Source organism: Micropterus salmoides, unplaced genomic scaffold (genome assembly GCF_014851395.1).
Source record: "Micropterus salmoides isolate LMB-PRFRI ecotype aquatic unplaced genomic scaffold, ASM1485139v1 Ms_hic_scaffold_10, whole genome shotgun sequence".
Classification (NCBI taxonomy): domain Eukaryota; kingdom Metazoa; phylum Chordata; class Actinopteri; order Centrarchiformes; family Centrarchidae; genus Micropterus; species Micropterus salmoides.
In genome coordinates, this window is record NW_024040041.1 from 32,180,538 (window position 1) to 32,196,909 (window position 16,372).

The 16,372-nt window shown below is 37.6% G+C and overlaps 1 protein-coding gene across 1 annotated transcript; it reads right to left on the reverse strand.

Annotated features, from left to right (window-relative positions):
- Nucleotides 1-1,996: 1,996 nt before the first annotated feature.
- LOC119896566 (chymotrypsinogen B-like) lies at nucleotides 1,997-13,632 on the reverse strand. Its single transcript, XM_038710045.1, has 6 exons — nucleotides 13,432-13,632; nucleotides 12,487-12,507; nucleotides 10,880-11,045; nucleotides 9,471-9,739; nucleotides 5,566-5,705; nucleotides 1,997-3,842 (listed from the first exon to the last, which is right to left on the reverse strand). The coding sequence occupies exons 1-6, from the start codon at nucleotides 13,484-13,486 to the stop codon at nucleotides 3,579-3,581; spliced, it is 915 nt and encodes a 304-aa protein (XP_038565973.1). The 5' UTR covers nucleotides 13,487-13,632; the 3' UTR covers nucleotides 1,997-3,578.
- Nucleotides 13,633-16,372: the final 2,740 nt, after the last annotated feature.

Sequence of the window (16,372 nt, forward strand, 5' to 3'; positions counted from 1 at the left end):
CGAGAGAAACCATAGCGGGCAGTGCGTAGTCTCTTGAGATGCAAACAGATCCACGTCTATGGGGCCGAACTCTTCGCACAAGAGCTCCACCACTTCGGGGTGAAGTCTCCATTCCCCGGGCCTCAGCCCCTGCCTCAACAGCAGGTCTGCTCCCTGATTCGGCGTCCCCAGGGCAAAGTGCTTTAACAAGTGTAAAGACAATAATACCCAAGAGACAATAATACAATAACAATACAAGATAAAAGCATGAAAACATTGAAAAGACTAAAATACACGTTTAAGATAAATATAAAATAAATAAAATAAAAGGGATAAAATAAAGTCAAATAAGATCGGGAAAGGCTCTCCTATAAAAGTATGTTTTAAGAAGGGACTTAAAAGAGTTCACTGACTCAGCCGACCTGATTTCCTCGGGCAGGCTGTTCCAGAGCCTCGGGGCCCTGACAGCAAACGCTCTGTCCCCTTTAGTTTTCAGTCGAGACTCTGGAACAGACAACAGACCTCTGCCCGAGGATCTCAAGGTACGTGCTGGTGCGTATGGGACTAAAAGGTCAGAAATATAACAAGGCGAGAGGCCATGAAGAGCTTTAAAAGTGATCAATAGAATTTTAAAGTCAATTCTAAAACATACTGGGAGCCAGTGTAATGAAGCTAAAATAGGAGTAATGTGGTCATATTTCTTTGTTCTGGTTAAAAGCGTGGCAGCTGAGTTCTGGACAGTCTGGAGTCGATCAATAGATTTTTGGGTTAAACAGGTGAAAAGGCTGCTGCAATAATCCAGGCGTGATGAGATGAAGGCGTGTAAAATGGTCTCGGTGTCCTTAAAAGTTAACATAGATCGAATTTTTGCTATATTTCTAAGTTGATAAAAACATGATTGAACAAGCTTTGTGGTGTGCTGCTCGAAATTTAAATTACTATCAAACCAAACACCAAGGTTCTTTGCCACAGGCTTAATGTGATTTACTAGGGAACCAGCAGATGGCAGTATTTGATTTGCCATCTGCTGGGACCCGATGACCAGGATTTTGTTTTGTCTGAGTTCAGCTGGAGGAAATTATTTGACATCCAATTTTTAACTTCACAAAGGCAGTTGTTAAGTGAACTCAGCATTCCAGGGTCTGTGGATCTGACGGGCAAATACATCTGTGTGTCATCAGCATAAATATGAAAAGAAATGCCATGTTTATGGATAATATGTCCAAGGGGAAGCAGATTCAAGGAAAACAAAATGGGTCCTAAGACCGACCCCTGAGGCACACCATATTTAACTGGACAGAATGAGGAGACATAGTTGTTTACAGACACGCAAAACTTCCTATTTGACAGGTAGGATGAAAACCATTCTGGGGCAGTACCAGAGATCCCCACCCAGTGCCTCAGTCTGTCTAACATGATGTTGTGATCAATGGTGTCAAAAGCAGCACTAAGGTCCAGGAGTACCAGGACTGAGCACATGCCTTTATCAGCCGACATTAAAAGGTCATTGGTGACTTCAAGCAGGAGTCATGTGATCGTTTCAGTATTTTCCTACTTCATCCCCGATCAGGCATGGTGGTTGGAAACAGTTACATTCAGAATATATAGCGTAAAAACAGATTTTGAGGTGAGAAAGTCATTTTTTGACCAAGACTATATTTTGTTTAGTATCCATACTATTGCAGATAAAATTGTTTGACTTATATCAGATAAAAATGTAGTTTCATAGGCAACATGTGATGCATTTTTACCCTCATTATTTCAAATCACTATGCCAAAAAAGCTTGCTAAACAGTGGCTGACAGGGGTGGGGTGGGTTGTAACACTTCTTTAATGTGTTACAAATGTCCATGGTTACCAGCATTCATTTGTCAGCTCTGTGACCACAGCTTCCCATTCACATGTTGGCATGTGCATCGGCACCTGATCTCTTCCCTACTCCGTCTACTCCAAGTACCGGCAGGTTGTGATAAGTGCCGATGCACAAAAGAAAGAAAGAAAGAAAGAACACTGAACGCGCCCGAGTCCAACCCAAGATTTTATTGTTACAGCTGGGAAGCAGACCAGCAAATTACAGTCAAATTCTCACAGTTTACACACAGTTCATGGCATCCTCAACTTACTTAAGACCCTCTCCTTTTAACCTTAAACGGTTATCATCCTTATATAAACATGTTCTGTAGGTAGAAACAAGGGGTCTGTCTGGTAACATATAATAAGAGAGCAGCATGGAGGTGGAGGTATTAAAGGAGTCTGACATAACACGCATATTTCAGAATATAGTAATAGTATATTGTATACAGTAATAGTATATATAACACCTGTACAATGTGATCCAGTTACACAGCTCTGCTATAAATCCTGTCTTATTGAACCCAACACACTGAAAGGTGTTTCTAACATTTGACTAACCTCGTTAATGCAAATGTATAATTGTGAAAATGTTCGTAATTGTGAATATAATTTGAATGTTCTTCATGTACCCTCTCCTTAAAAAGTAAATCGCAGTTGCAGGTGCTCAGTGTGAAAAAAGTGAAGGCATTAATTACAGGAATGAATTAATAACAAATGAATAAAAGCAACATGTAGTCATCGTCGTTCCTGCCACATCGCCACGTTCAAGTTTTTAAAGTTCTGATATTCAACATCAGAGAAAATGTTATTTGAGTTCATAAATACAGAAAATACAAACTTACAGAAATAAATCACGTACAAACTGAAGAAAGAACCATTATTGTTTATATATTTGATCAGTATTGAATTTAATAGATTTTGATGGGAGTCTGGAGTAATTATAAACTTTCAGTGTTTAATCATAACCATGTTAATAAATCCAAGACTTCAACAAAGTTACATTTTAACAAAGTTAAATTGATCAACATTGTTAAATTGATTTGTTAAAATAATATTTAAATGATGCAGTGTAAAAAGAGAAGAACATTGATTTAATAATGCTATTTCATTCTGTCTTTAAATAATGAATTAATAATTTGATTTTAATATAGAATATTAAGGCTTTCAAATTTAATATTATTTTTACTAATGTGTCAGCCAAACATATTACAACCTTACACTTAATTTGTTTAGTAAAATAACATTCATTTTAAGGTGCTCACAGATCTTTCTTTTAAAGACTGTAAATCTAAACGATCACAAAAATAGAAACTAAATATTAAAGAAAGGAAACAAATAAACTGTGAGATTATATATTGTTCAATTAGTTCAATTAGTTCAATTTACAAGCCTTTTAAAATGAATTTTGCAATTGCATTTCAATTATAAATGTATCATTAAATACAAAATAAGTAAATAGAGTCATTAACTGGTCAGTTTAATTATCTTTTGTTGTATTTTTTTGCTTCAAGTTTAAAGCATTAATTAAAGTCATTAATTGCTTTTTAAAAGGTTTAATTTTATTAACTGCTTATAATTAAACATTGAAAAGCTTAGAATGACACTCCAGGCTTCATACATATAATTTAATTGTTAAATTTTAGCACGTCAAAGATGGTCGACTCCAATAAGTTTTCTACTTATTGTAACGTTTCCACTAAAGTGAAAATTCTGCATATGAGTTAAAAGTACTTTAATTAAACGTCCTATGAAAGGACAAAGAGGGAGAAGGGAACATATATGATGGACAGCAGCAGAGGAACCGAGAGGGAAACCAGGTGAGCGGTTCCAGACAAGACGAAGCCCGGCTTGTTGCTGCTGATCTGTTTGTTGATCCAGGACTGATACTCGGATACTCGGGTGTAGACTCCTGGGGTTTGGGGCAGGGCACAGCCATATCCAAAACTCACAACTCCACCCTGGACCCACTGAGCACCAGTTTTTCTCACCATCGGGCCGCCTGAATCCCCCTGCGGAGATCAGACATGTCAGTTATATCACCAGCAAACAGTGGTGGAGAGTAACTATAATTAGTTAATCGTACTTAAGTACAATTTTAAAGGTTATGTGCACACACATACACACACATATATATGTATGTATGTATATATATATATATGTATGTGTATATATGTATATATATGTATGTGTATATATATATGTATGTAGATTCAGTGTTAGTTTTAGTCTTTGCCGCTGCACCATGTCACAAAGAGACAGTTTGGCTGAGATATCAATGACCCCACAAAACACACACTAGCTGACATGCAGTAAATATAATGACCAGCAGACACGTTTACCTGGGAGCTCACTGTCGATATACTAGGGGCAAGTTCATCACAAGGATGAGCACTAAACCAGAAAAAACAATGCAATGAAAAGAAAACCACTAAGGCAGTGCCACACTACCTGCAACCCATTTTAAATAAAACATATTACCAGCTAACTCTATACATTTGTTGCATTTGTATTATTTTGTACAATTGTACAAAGCCTATCAGCTACTCGCTGCCCGCACCGCTGAACAGTCCGACCAGACCACCTGCCCCTCAACATAAGCACCCGGCTTCATCCATCCATCCATCCATCGTCAACCGCTTATCCTGCGTACAGGAGGCAGCTTCATATCCACATATCCAATATAGCCTTATGTAGGCCGTATGAAATAAACTGACAAAGATGAAAACTAAAGACATTTACTCTTTCATTTTAGTTTATTTCAGGTAGTTTTGCAAACCTACAATACAGTTTAAGTCAGTTATTGTTTTTTTGTAAAGCCTTGTTTTTATTTTTATTTCAGTAACGACAAAGTTTTTTCAACGTTATTTCAGTCGTTAACGATAAAAACCTTGCTTCATAACCATTAAAGCACCTTCTCTCTGAGACACACTGAACAAACTGCATCTCAGCGATGGAGCGACTGCTTGGTGTTGTTAAACAGGTCGACTCAGAGCGTTGAATTCAGCGGCCGGCAGTGCTTGAAAATGGAAATAAATCGGTGCCAGTGCTCCCCATTCATATGGTGGCATGCTAGCACACAGGTTAACTGAAAGACTGAGCAGGAGCAGAAGATAGAGGATGGTTTGTGCTTATAGTTTGGGGTCTTTAGACACACCGGGGACACATATTTAAGTTGAAAAGATATGAAATAGTAGATTTTGTTTAATATGAAACCTTTACAGTGCCTTTGCCAAAGTATTCGGCCCCCTTGAACTTTTCGACCTTTTGCCACATTTCAGGCTTCAAACATAAAGATATAAAACTGTAATTTTCACGCCCAATTTTTCAGTGTTTTCTTTGTTAAAAAGGTTTGAAATATCCAATAAATTTCGTTCCACTTCATAATTGTGTCCCACTTGTTGTTGATTCTTCACAAAAAATTACAGTTTTATATTTTTATGTTTGAAGCCTGAAATGTGGCAAAAGGTCAAAAAGTTCCAGGGGGGCCGAATACTTTCGCAAGGCACTGTAAATAATAATACCACAGTGTATAAAATACAAAATGCTGCAAAATGTATTTGACAAACAGACATGAGAGAGATTTCAACTTAGCCCCAAGGTACCATGGGACTGAGACTAACGTGGATACAGATGGGGATAAACACATCTGCAACCAGCGACAGATCTATTGATTAGTGCAGCTTTAAACGTGTGTTATCAGTTGATTGAGGAGTGTTTGGCAGACAGACTCACCTGGCAGGAATCTTTTCCTCCCTGGGGCTGACCGGCACACATCATGTTGCTTGTGATGATCCCGTAGACATCATTACAATCCTTGTAGGACACGATGGGAACACTCACCTGCTGCAGCTTCTCTGGGAAAGGAAGTGGAACTGAAAATGAAAAAGAGAGTATTAAAGCTGAATCTGTAATTTTCTTTTTGTCACTGTGTGTGACTCTTCTTCCTCTGAGCCATAGAGCTCCATTCTTGTCCAGATACTATTAAACCCATCAGTGTGCCTCATTGCTGCATTGGGTCACATGTTCCTTCATCACTATGAACACACTAGTTTATTCTGATTTAGTCCCACATACACAGTCCTACTGCCCCAAAAACTCACTACAGCACCACATGTGGATTCATCCACCGCTGAAAATAGTCCCCAACTAATGCACTATTTCCTTCTGTTTGTTTCAGTTCAGTTTATTGTCATTTACCATGTCAGACAGGAAGGAACGAAATTCGTTTCCCAGTCCAGTAGCGTACAGAAAAAATAACAATTTAAGATAAACACTATTATAACATATTTTAAATAACCTAAAACTATAATAAACACATAATTAAAACCATACAGCATCATTAAAGTGCCTTGTGCCGTCCAAAAGAGCAAAGGACAAAGGAGCTCTTAGCCAGGGAGTATATAAACCTCACAGCGTCCAGGAAGAAGCTGCACGTTAGTGTCCAGACTAAAAAGACGAAAACAAAGACCTAAAATGGAGAAGTATGTAAATGCTGCCGACCCTGTTTTTCGTTTTGAAACTCCGGAGGACGTTTTAGTGAAGACGGGCAAAAACGGAGGACTTGCTCTCTGTTGTGGTCTCATAAGAAACACGATGCGAGTTTTTGCATTGGTATTTTTATTAAAATATTCTCTACTGTGCAAATAACACTTATCTGCCTACACTTGTACTGTGCATGTCAGCGTATTTACTTTGCGACAACTCCCAGTCTGTTTTCCGCCGCCACGGCCGCTTTAAACTCCCGTGTTACATTCAGTAACAGTCCCAGCTCGTTATTGGTCCATGCAAAAAAAATCTGGTGTGATTCTTTGTCTGTAGTACTTTATTCTTTCGTCAAATCTTTTGTAACTACGGAAGAGACAATCTGCTTCATGTTTACACCAGCACGTGCATGCCCAGTGTACGTGAACGGCTGCTAGATGTGCGTTTTCAGTCATTTTAATGTAGGCTGAGATCAGCTCAGCTAAAATGCTGGTGTGGACGGAGATGGTATTGGTTTTAAAACTCAGTTTTTAAGCTATAACAGAGTAGTGTAGATGGGGCCTCAGGCTTTGAAAACATTGGATAAAAATCAAATTCATATCATTATTGAAAACTTACTTGCAGGCAAAATATTTATAGAAACACTTCCTTTGGGCAGTCAGCCTTCTCCTGTCGAGCAGCACATACCTGGGAACACTATACCCACAAAACTAAGGAACATTATATCTCTCAACTCCTTCCCCAAAGCCATAAAGCAGTAGTTACTGGATAATCAAATATGATGTCATAATTTGCAGCAGTGCTTCTGTGTTGTTGTTTTTTTCTAATTGTGTGTCCTTATATGCTGATATCTTTTGTGTGTCATATTGTTCTGACAAATAGGAGACATCAGTATGGGCATGTGCTCTGTATTTGTTGTTATGTGCTCTGTATTTGTTTTTTTGCGTTCTGTATTTGTTTTTATGTGCTCTGTATGTGTTGTTATGTGCTCTGTATTTGTTTTTTTGCGTTCTGTATTTGTTTTTATGTGCTCTGTATTTGTTTTTATGTGCTCTGTATTTGTTTTTATGTGCTCTGTATTTGTTTTTTTGTGCTCTGTATATGTTGTTATGTGCTCTGTATTTGTTTTTATGTGCTCTGTATGTGATTGTTATGTGCTCTGTATTTGTTTTTATGTGCTCTGTATGTGTTATGTGCTCTGTATGTGTTGTCATGTGCTCTGTATTTGTTGTTATGTGCTCTGTATGTGTTTTTATGTGCTCTGTATGTGTTTTTATGTGCTCTGTATTTGTTTTTATGTGCTCTGTATGTGTTTTTATGTGCTCTGTATTTGTTGTTATGTGCTCTGTATATGTTGTTATGTGCTCTGTATTTGTTTTTATGTGCTCTGTATGTGTTTTTATGTGCTCTGTATGTGTTTTTATGTGCTCTGTATTTGTTGTTATGTGCTCTGTATATGTTGTTATGTGCTCTGTATTTGTTTTTATGTGCTCTGTATTTGTTGTTATGTGCTCTGTATTTGTTTTTATGTGCTCTGTATGTGTTGTTATGTGCTCTGTATTTGTTGTTATGTGCTCTGTATGTGTTGTTATGTGCTCTGTATATGTTGTCATGTGCTCTGTATTTGTTGTTATGTGCTCTGTATGTGTTTTTATGTGCTCTGTATTTGTTTTTATGTGCTCTGTATATGTTGTTATGTGCTCTGTATTTGTTTTTATGTGCTCTGTATGTGTTGTTATGTGCTCTGTATTTGGTTTTATGTGCTCTGTATGTGTTGTTATGTGCTCTGTATGTGTTGTTATGTGCTCTGTATGTGTTGTTATGTGCTCTGTATTTGTTGTTATGTGCTCTGTATGTGTTGTTATGTGCTCTGTATGTGTTGTTATGTGCTCTGTATTTGTTGTTATGTGCTCTGTATTTGTTGTTATGTGCTCTGTATGTGTTGTTATGTGCTCTGTATGTGTTGTCATGTGCTCTGTATTTGTTGTTATGTGCTCTGTATGTGTTGTTATGTGCTCTGTATGTGTTGTCATGTGCTCTGTATTTGTTGTCATGTGCTCTGTATTTGTTGTTATGTGCTCTGTATGTGTTGTTATGTTCTCTGTATTTGTTGTTATGTGCTCTGTATTTGTTGTTATGTGCTCTGTATGTGTTGTTATGTGCTCTGTATTTGTTGTCATGTGCTCTGTATGTGTTGTTATGTGCTCTGTATGTGTTGTTATGTGCTCTGTATTTGTTGTTATGTGCTCTGTATGTGTTGTCATGTGCTCTGTATGTGTTGTCAGTATGTGTTGTCATGTGCTCTGTATGTGTTGTCATGTGCTCTGTATTTGTTGTTATGTGCTCTGTATGTGTTGTTATGTGCTCTGTATGTGTTGTTATGTGCTCAGTATGTGTTGTTATGTGCTCAGTATGTGTTGTTATGTGCTCAGTATGTGTTGTTATGTGCTCAGTATTTGTTTTTATGTGCTCTGTATGTGTTGTTATGTGCTCAGTATGTGTTTTTTTGTGCTCTGTATTTGTTGTTATGTGCTCTGAATTTATGTGGTTTTATCTATGCTCCTGAGTTTTCTGGCTGTGCTTATGTTCCTGTGTATGTTTTAATGTTTTCTGTCATATCATCAACCTGCCAGGGAGTGCCGAAGAAAATGAGCTTGTATGGCTAAATCTGGTACATTTACATAATGGACTACTCATGATGGTTAATGCACATTGTAACTTTTAAGTAAATAAAATAAACTACACTGTATGTTTGTAAGGTCGTTTGAAAGAAGCTGGTACCAATGGGCTCGGAGCGGAGAGCCACAGACAGGAAGTAGGACAGTACTGAGAGATGGACTGACATGTTTTTGGTTTGAGTCTTTTCGGGAGATTTGTCGACAAAAAGAAAATTACAGACCTTTAAACTTTATTATAAAATGGCCATTATGATGTTGTGTCAGTCCTGTATATTTACTTAACATCTTAAAGTCTGAGTACGCCTCACCACTGGGTTATACTTGGGCTACTTTAATGAGGTCATCTCGTTGCTCCTCTGCAGTGGTTCTGGTTTATATAAATTTGTGGTGTCATTTGCAAATCACAAGAATAAAAATGTAATTAATCCATAAAATCATTCACAATTAACAACGTATTTAAAAAATCATGACTTCTACCCTCAAATCGGATGTCTCCCCATCCGGTAACCCAGCAGTTTCTCCCAGCTTTAAAGACACTGCCGTCCGCCGCCAGACACACGGGTCTGATGTAGTTGGAGAAGGCAACAGGTGAGGACAGCTGCAGCAAGGCTATGTCGTTATTGTTCGTCTTGGTATCATAGTTGGGATGCTTGATGATCTTGGACACAGTCCGGGACACCTCGTGAGGGTTCGGGAGTTTTTGGGAGTCACGTCCGAGGTAAACGATGAGGCCGAATGTGCTGGTGCTGAGAAACAGAAAATAAAACATGATTAAATATTAATATATGTATAATATACACTGCTTTGACTGTTAATGATTATTAACAAAATGTATATATGTCACCATGAGAAATATTGTAAACATTTTCTCGTTCTTTATTCTGTAAGAAAGTTTTATTGGAGTTCATTGTGTTATTATAAAATTACCATTTTTTAAATTTTCATTATTCTTCAGTTTGTGCTGTTATTTGTCCCAATTTCATAATGTCAGTGTAGCAATGTCAGAGCCCGCTGTGAAATTAAAGCCTTGCTGAGGAAAATGACACAAATAAACTTCTGAAAAAGTTCTGTTATATATTTTTATATTTTGAATTGTCACCTGCCATTTTGTGTTTCCCTTCATATAAATAAAGACATTTCACCAATCTTCTGGGGGAGGACACCCAGACCCCCCACTCGTGTATTTCAGCACTGACTATTTCTGCCAAATAGTTTTAAAATATCTTATCGTCTAAATGTTATGATTATTGACAAGTTAGCACTCAGCATGAACAGATCAGAGGCTGACCACCATGTAGAGCTTTTTTTTTTTGCACAATAATTTAATGAATGAAAACAACACTGAAAAATGAAACGACTGTTTTCTCCAACTGGAATTAATGTTGTAGCAGTGGTAAGATATATTAGTAGTCTAAAATATTATCGGAAATTATAATGAATACACTAAGTTTAGCCCTACTAAAACCTTAACCACAGTGGTGTAATATCAGAAAACGGTTTTATTTGTGAAACGGTTGAATTGTTGAAGCTGATACTGGAGAGTCCTGGCACCTGTTTTCTTCCACTTAACGCACTGGTTTAAATCATTTTCTAAATCATTTTACAATTTATGAATCGCCTTTGTTTCTTAAGATCATCAATAGGTTTATTATTTTGCTGCTATCCATCCATCCATCCATAATCTTTGAACTTTGCACGTAATTTCTTCCTACAGTGCACTGTAGAATGACAATAAATCTTTGATTAAAAATAAAGTGTTTTTGTGTTGTTTCTTTAAATTCATGAAAAGTCAGAATTCAGTCTCAGAAATCACAGCTCTACACTATACAAGCTCAATGTGGTTATACAGGTGAAGTGCTGAGTCATGTGACAGGATCAGAGCTCACCTTTCAAAACAGTGAGCAGCAGTCAGGACCCACTGGTTGTTGATCAGCGAGCCTCCACAGAAATGAGATCCAGTGCTCCAGTGCAGACTGGCCATCCAAGGCCACGACCCAGCAACAGCATCCTCCCCTCCTACGATCTTGGTGTTCAGCGGCGCAGTGCCACAAACTGGAGGGAGACAGAATTCATGTAACCGCTGCAGGCAGGTGCTGTTTTTGTTGCTGTATTATTTCTTTCTGGGTGCTATCATCTGTCTGGATGTCTGTCATGTGTGGACTATGTTTCTGTTTTAAAGGTCCACTAAGATTTAGTGGCATCCTTATGGGGGAAAATCAATGCCAATATTATTGTAAATACAGACTAGGAGTCACAAATATAATACAATGCAATTTGTAAACAAAAATAGAAACAGATAGATTTGAAATCCACAAAGAAACTCTTCTTGATCCACAAATAGAAATGAGTAACCTGTACTACAGCGCAAGACACCACTAAAAAACAGAATTTGAATAAATGCAAAAATGATTTGTCTGCGTTTGTGGGTCATATTGTATTTGTAGTTTGTTTCGCATTTGTGTTCAGAAATTTGACTATGACTATGTATGCTGCTTTTGCTAGCCCATGCGGTCTGTAAAGACTGTGGCATGCTGAACACAAACCAGTGTCTGCCAAAGTTTCTCTTCTCCTGTGGAATTGTAGAAATGGTTGTTGTCTGTATAGAGGGCGCTTTTTACTAATGTAAGGCACCCTTGACTGTACAAATGCACACTACACTTAGAGCTCTAATAAAATGATGGGAAATCTTCAGGAAGTAGGCTGCATTACTATTGCAAAATGCACATAGTGAAACACTTAAAAGGGACAGCAACATTGGTGGTGGTCGTGCACAGGAGCAGTGGGAGAGGGAGAGTTCTCTAACGTTACACTGGTCATTCAAACATGCAGGACTCACGGCTGGGCTCTAGGACTAGGCTCTGCCCAGAAGGAGAAATGGTTGAGAAACAGCCAAAGAGGAAAAGGTCTGAAGAGTAAAAACTGTGAAAATATTTACAGACCAGGGGCCGTATTACAGAAAGTTCCTATCTTAAGTCTTAAGTTAAGAGTCAAAGATAGGATTTTTCTCAATTTGGTATTACAGAAGCAAATCCGAACTAACTTTAGGAATCCTATCTTATCTTACTTCATCCTCTCTTATCTCAGGTTAGAAAATCCTAAATACTCCAACCGATGCCACTTTTATCATCTCGCCAAGCTAAATGGCTTTTAATCGCTGCTTTTTGGTCGTTTTTGTTAATGAAACATATTCTGAAAATGGAGCAGAAACAACAACTATCATTGAACTTCAAATCAGATGGCAGAGGTGTTTGTAACCTCCGTTGAGAAATCCAAATCCACATAATGCTTAACTCAGGAGAGTCACCGCAGCATATCCAGCATTCAGCGGAGCGTTAATGCTGTCAAAAAGAAAATAAGTTCATAATTAACTGCCTGTCCTGAGAGCAGAGGAAAACCAGTGGTGGCTCCTCCTCTGCTCCCTCACTGACCCCGGCAGAAACCCGTACTCTTCTCTGTTTGCATAGAAATTAAATTAATAAATATGAGAACTCACCATCTAACTGTGCGTTGCTCCCTGTGGGAGAGACAAAGAATAATGCATTTTGTTATTTATAGGAAACTCTCTGCTTGTTTGTTGTACAGTGATTTTGAAATGTACATTTCTGAGAAATGTAGTTGAGAAGCCCTGGACTAAACCAGCGTACATTATATAGAGTATTTAAAACTAGTTAAGCTACAACAGTAAAATGCTGCTCTAACATTGCTGCTTCAGAATTAATAATCTCATAATGTCAGATAAAATCTGATATAAGTCACAGGAGACATTTACTGCACAACCAGTAATTTTACTACTGATACTTTAACTACATTTACAGATAATAATAAAGCTTTTAAATACAGGATTTGTACTTGTGACAGAGGATTTTTTACATTGTTGAATTGATCATTTTATTCACGTAAAAGATCTGAAAACTTCTTCCATCCCTGCCTTATGGAAAATATGAAGCTAGCCCTTCAGCTGGCTAACTTAGCTTAGCATAAAAACTGACATCACCTAGCCTCTGTATTTTTATTTCCCTGTTTACATCATTTTGTTGACTGGCTATTACAGCAAGTGTTTTTCAATGTTAAATCATAATCTCTACATTAGCTTGAATAAACTACAACATGAAACAGAAATTCTCAAATTAGTGTTTCAAATGTAAGTGCTTAAGTGCAGTTCTCTTGTAAATGAAGTTAAATGTTAACTGGGTTACAGATTGCTTGCAAAGTTCTTCTTTTTCTTCATTCTTTCGTTAATTTTTGATTTGTATATTCTGTTGTAATTATTTAACTCGAAATATTATTTACAAAAAAATAATTAACTTGACTTAACCTAATAAACAATGACTAAAGCCACCTTACAGTATGAATTAAGAGTCAGTCTCTTCTATTAAGATTTCTTTTCATTAAGAACACAAACATCAGGTGATCCTCTACTGAGACAGTATCAGCTCACCTGTAACCGCTAACACCACGAGCAGGACGCCACAACCTAACAGCTTCACCTCCATGGTGCGATTCTTCCAACTATGTCTTGTAATCAGTGGAGGAGCTGAACAGCCTGGATCAGAGAGGTGTGACTCTGTTTGCTCAAGATGGAAAATTTGTAATCCAAATCATTTCAGCGAGTTCATACAGATAATGAAGCCATAAACGTGGACTCCAGGTATTCAAGAGCAAAGAGCACATAGAATAAACAGAGGATCCAGTTTGATTCTGAGCACCACATCTTTCAATGTGCATTAAAAAGGTCTCCTAGATTAACACTGTGAGCTGTGGTGGGAGAATCTTGGTCTTTAAAGAGATGTTAATAATTTTACATGCTCACTTTGGTAAAACCTTCTAAGGAAATTAAGTTTAGGCTTCAGAACATATATTATCTCAAAATCCTATTTTCAACTTGTCATCAGAAACCCCTGGGCCAATTGCCCCAAAACGTCAGGATCATCTACAGACTGTAATATACGTTTTATTACTGTGCGCCTTCATAACTCTGTGTTTATAGCCTTGCGTAGTAAATTCCAGGTGGCTCTGTAACTCACTTACAGTAAATGTCACATCTATTATCATTATGTGTTGTAAAACAAAACTTTGATGTAGCACAATTTGCTCTTACGTGACAAATAGCTCAGAATAACAACGGTTTGAGGCGTGATCACATCCGTGTCTTCATTAAGTGGCCAACAGCAGAGAGAAAAGGTGTTGCTGAAAGATTTTATTTGTGTGAGAGAAATCTGACAATGGACAGAAGATAGGATCTTCTGAGCCCCCACTGGTCACTTGCCACTGTTCACCCTGCTGCCTTCTGGGAAGAGATATAGAAGTATCTGCTGTCGTACCACCAGACTGCAGAGCAGCTTCTCCCCTCAGGCTGTGAGAAATTCATCCTCAGCACTGCTCCATGCCTAATAGTTTTATTTCTATACGTCATTTTATAATTTTTGTATATGATGTTTGTTTTGGGAGTAACAAAGGGAACGTCACACTTAATCTCATGATACAGCCCTGTTGTAAAATGAAATGTACCTTGTACCTCCATCGCAGGCCGAGGACATGCAGAGACTTATTTAGAGCTCTGTTCTATGATATCTCTCAAATCAGCCGACACCCACTCCCAGTGATCACCATCCTTAGCCCCAATGTAATGGAGACCAGGGGTTTCATTACATAAATAGTGAACTGAGTATCAAAGTGGGGATTATTGATAAAGCAGGAGCCATATAAATTCTTATTTTGATTGTTTATTTAAGTTGTTAAGTGTTTGATAGGGGGGGGGGGTCTGGCCATCCTGCCTGTGTGAAAAGAAACCTCAATCAGTAATAGTCAGTTCATTTACAGTAAAAAAAAAATTATCTATTATCATTCAGTGTTAAATTTTTTATAAGCACTTTAATGTTGCACAGTTTGCTCATACATGACAAAGAGCTCAAGATCACATTCATGTCTTTACTAAGTGGCCAACTGCACAGAGAAAAGAGTTGCTGACAAATTAAATCAGCATTATTGTTGATAATTGAGATTTGAAATTCCTTCCTGTGGTGCCGTCACACTGTGGCAGATACCATCTAATAAACCCAATAAATATCTATCTAATAAATAATTTCAGTATTTTTAAACCTGGGCTCTATTTCACATATTTTGGTGTTGAAAAGACTAGAAAGTACAAAGACTTTTGGAATAGGTGCAGCATGCATGTGCAGAGGGGGGTGCAATTGGTGCCCTTTGATGCCTAAAGTGCTCTTTTGTCAATGACAAATTTAATTAATCAATTAATTTTTTAAATTGTAAAGGTCCTTTTGTGAAGGCAAACTACTAGTAAACGACTTAATAATAATACTTTAGCAGTAAATAAAATGACCCACATTTTGACCTTTCTCCTGATGACCTCATCCGTGACGAGCCCTCCAGTTCACGCACCGTTAGTGATTCAGCAGCTCTGACTACAGGACACCGCAATGTGCTTGTTGTAGGTTGTTGGATGTATTTGACAAGAAAGACACAAAGAGAGCAGCACAGTAGTTGTATATTGCTGTGTGTCGCCTGTAGAAGTGACGTTAGCTGCTGACTAACACTGTGCCGACAGCTAACGTTGCTTCTGCACACAGATAAACTAAAGTTGCTCTGTTCACTTCGTTCTTGCTGTTTGAGGGAGAAAAGTTTCACGGGCGTTGTGAGTGCTGGTATTTTTTATGTCATTTGATTAAAAACCTTTCACTTGAACTAGGATTATTACTGTAACTTAATAAAAAACATAGTGTGTAAAACAGGTACTTATTCCTCCAAATTATAGCCGACTTATCAGCCCTTTTTAAAACAATCATTTAAATCTGAACAGTATTTGAATAGATTTAATAGAAAACATATTATATGAACTAAATAACTGGAAATACATGTAATAATGTCAGTGTCAATATAAAATAAATAATATTCCTGACATCAAAGTAAAGCGTGTAGAAGAAATGGCCCAATTAGATTTCAGAGAAAGGTATGAAATGTTAATGTGAAGGTAAATGCTGCTCTGTCATGGTTATTCTGGGCCAACAGAATCAACACACACACACACACAACTTTTTAGATTTATGATTAGACATATAGTCAATCAAAATCCAAATATATCTCAGATTCATAATACAATATTGCCTATAGACACCCACACACACCTGTCTATAGATTTGTCTCCCTCTTACCCCTGCCTTGGCTAACTTAGTCCTTTCTCCCAGTACTGTTTCCTTCCCAGATTATTTCCCTCTTATTGTCTCGTAGCAGTCAGCCTTGGCAGCAGCTGCAGCTACAGCAGGTCAGTTATAGTGAACCAGTCCCAAACACTGTCAGCAATCTTTACATCTTGTCATGGTCACACATTTGTTCAATTAGCTAATATATATCCCATGTTTGTT

Bases quoted from the DNA above. Each gene is read 5' to 3' on its own strand.
- LOC119896566 (XM_038710045.1), bottom strand. From the start codon at position 13,486: ATGGAGGTGAAGCTGTTAGGTTGTGGCGTCCTGCTCGTGGTGTTAGCG. The intron at 12,508-13,431 runs GTGAGCTGATAC...TCTCTCCCACAG, and splicing joins CGTGGTGTTAGCGGTTACAG to GGAGCAACGCACAGTTAGAT. The intron at 5,706-9,470 runs GTAGAAGTCATG...TTTCATTTTCAG, and splicing joins GGGAGACATCCGATTTGAGG to TTCCACTTCCTTTCCCAGAG.